Below are 1,850 nucleotides of genomic sequence, written 5' to 3' on the forward strand. Positions count from 1 at the left end.
TAATAATAATGCATTTTATTTATAGGTGCCTTTCAAAACTTCCAAGGTCACCTTACAAAAACCAATAATAAAATCACAATAGAACAAAAACACAATAAAAACAATAAATCGATTTACTGAACAAAATAAAAGGGCTGTATTGTTGGGTGTAAGGGATGAACGCAGGTGGGAGATGTTACGCAGGTGAAAATAAGATGACTGAGTGACATTATTAACATGAGAGTGGAAAGTTAAGGTATTGTCAATGATGACAACCAGACTCTTAAATTGGGGAGATGGAGAAACTAGTGAGTTGTCAACGTAAATGGAGCAATTGTTAGTCTTGGAAAGGGTGGATTTGGCGCCAACAAGTAAGATTTTTGTGTTGTCACTGTTTAAGAAAGTTATTCAAGAACCAAGACCTGATTTCCTGAAGGCAGAGAGGCAGGTAAGTGGAACGGATACGTTTGGTATGGCGGGAAAGTAGAGCTGGGTGTCATCTGCATAGCAATGAAGCTGTACATTGTGATTACAAAATATGTAGATGATAAATAGGAGGGGTCCAAGGATAGAGCCTTGGAGTACACCAGAGGAAAGAGAAGAGGGTTCAGAAGAGAATGTTTTGCATTGAATGAACTGAGTACAACCAGAGAGATCAGGTTTAAAKCAATTTAGAGATGTATCAGAAAGTCTTATGGATGCTAATCTGTTAATGAGGATGRTGTGGGAAACTATCAAATGCCGCACTGTACCAGAAGCAGTTGACTCGGTCCTGAGAGTAGTCGAACTGGACCGCAGAGCACAGTCTCAGATCCAGGGTCCGGATGGGCTCCTCACACTGCAACGAGGACACAATGACTGATGATATGTAAACACCGGGAGCTTAAATCATCTGAACCTAAACGTGTTGCTGCCTACACAGAATGTGTTTGCAGACCAAACACTCCTGCTGGCAGAACCAARGCTGCGAAGAGATACTGTATTTATCGAGAGGATCGTCACCATTTTGTCTTTGAAGTACTTCAGTTCATATCTGTTGAGCGTGAACCACCTCTGCTTCCAGCTCTGCAGAAAGATCCGAATACCAAACATCGTCTTTTAGAATCACWAGAGCTGATTTGTGTTCCGACATCAAGATTACAGCTTTATTGTTCCTACCTTCACAAACGCTCCCTGTTTCACCAGGTAGCCTTCCTTTGTGCCGAGCTGCAAAGATACGTTTGTGTCAGAGGAAACGTAACACTACAGAGCTGATTCCTGAGGATAGATGTAGAAAGCCAMCTGAGAAGCACTGCTTTGTTTTCAGTTTGTTTTTTTAAACCCAACCGAAGCAGCGAAGGGTGACCRACAGGTGAGGACTGTGGGATGTGGTTGAAACCACAGCAGGTGCTCCAGCAACCTGTCGTGATGCATGTCACAAACAAGCTGATGAAAAACAATCAACATTTAGATATTTACCTTCTCACTTAATCTTTTAGCAGTAAGAGTAGGTTTCTCCCCTAGACACAGTCTCCACATTTTATTTTGTTTTAAATCGAATAGTATTTACTTATATCAGAGCCAGAGAAGTACAAGAACTTTTATCCTAAAATATAAACTTTAAAAAAAAAGTTCATTTCACAGCGGATGTTGTGAAACAGGGCTATAGTTATCCTCTGCTGATTATATCTTTACAACATCTGCAAAAGCAGTTTCCTTCTAATGAAATTGAAACCTCTTAAAGGCACAGTGTGTAGGATTTTGTCAATTCTTTTAGCCAAAATTGAGATAATCACTAATGACAGTAATAAAAAAAACATGTCTAATCATTGCAGACAAAGACCTTGTTTTATTATTTTTACCTTATAAAAAGCTCTTTATATCTCCATGGT

General features: G+C 39.6%; 1 protein-coding gene across 1 annotated transcript in view; it reads right to left on the bottom strand.

Annotated features, from left to right (window-relative positions):
* Positions 1 to 1,850, bottom strand: part of dapp1 (dual adaptor of phosphotyrosine and 3-phosphoinositides) — a gene marked incomplete at its 3' end in the record, with an annotated part of 13,546 nt that overhangs the window by 4,171 nt on the left and 7,525 nt on the right. Inside the window, 3 exon segments of the mRNA XM_014011883.1 lie at positions 732 to 817; positions 982 to 1,044; positions 1,138 to 1,185. Coding sequence (XP_013867337.1) covers positions 732 to 817; positions 982 to 1,044; positions 1,138 to 1,185 — 197 coding nt within the window.

The sequence above is a fragment of the Austrofundulus limnaeus genome, unplaced genomic scaffold (genome assembly GCF_001266775.1).
Source record: "Austrofundulus limnaeus strain Quisiro unplaced genomic scaffold, Austrofundulus_limnaeus-1.0 Scaffold85, whole genome shotgun sequence".
Classification (NCBI taxonomy): Eukaryota; Metazoa; Chordata; class Actinopteri; order Cyprinodontiformes; family Rivulidae; genus Austrofundulus; species Austrofundulus limnaeus.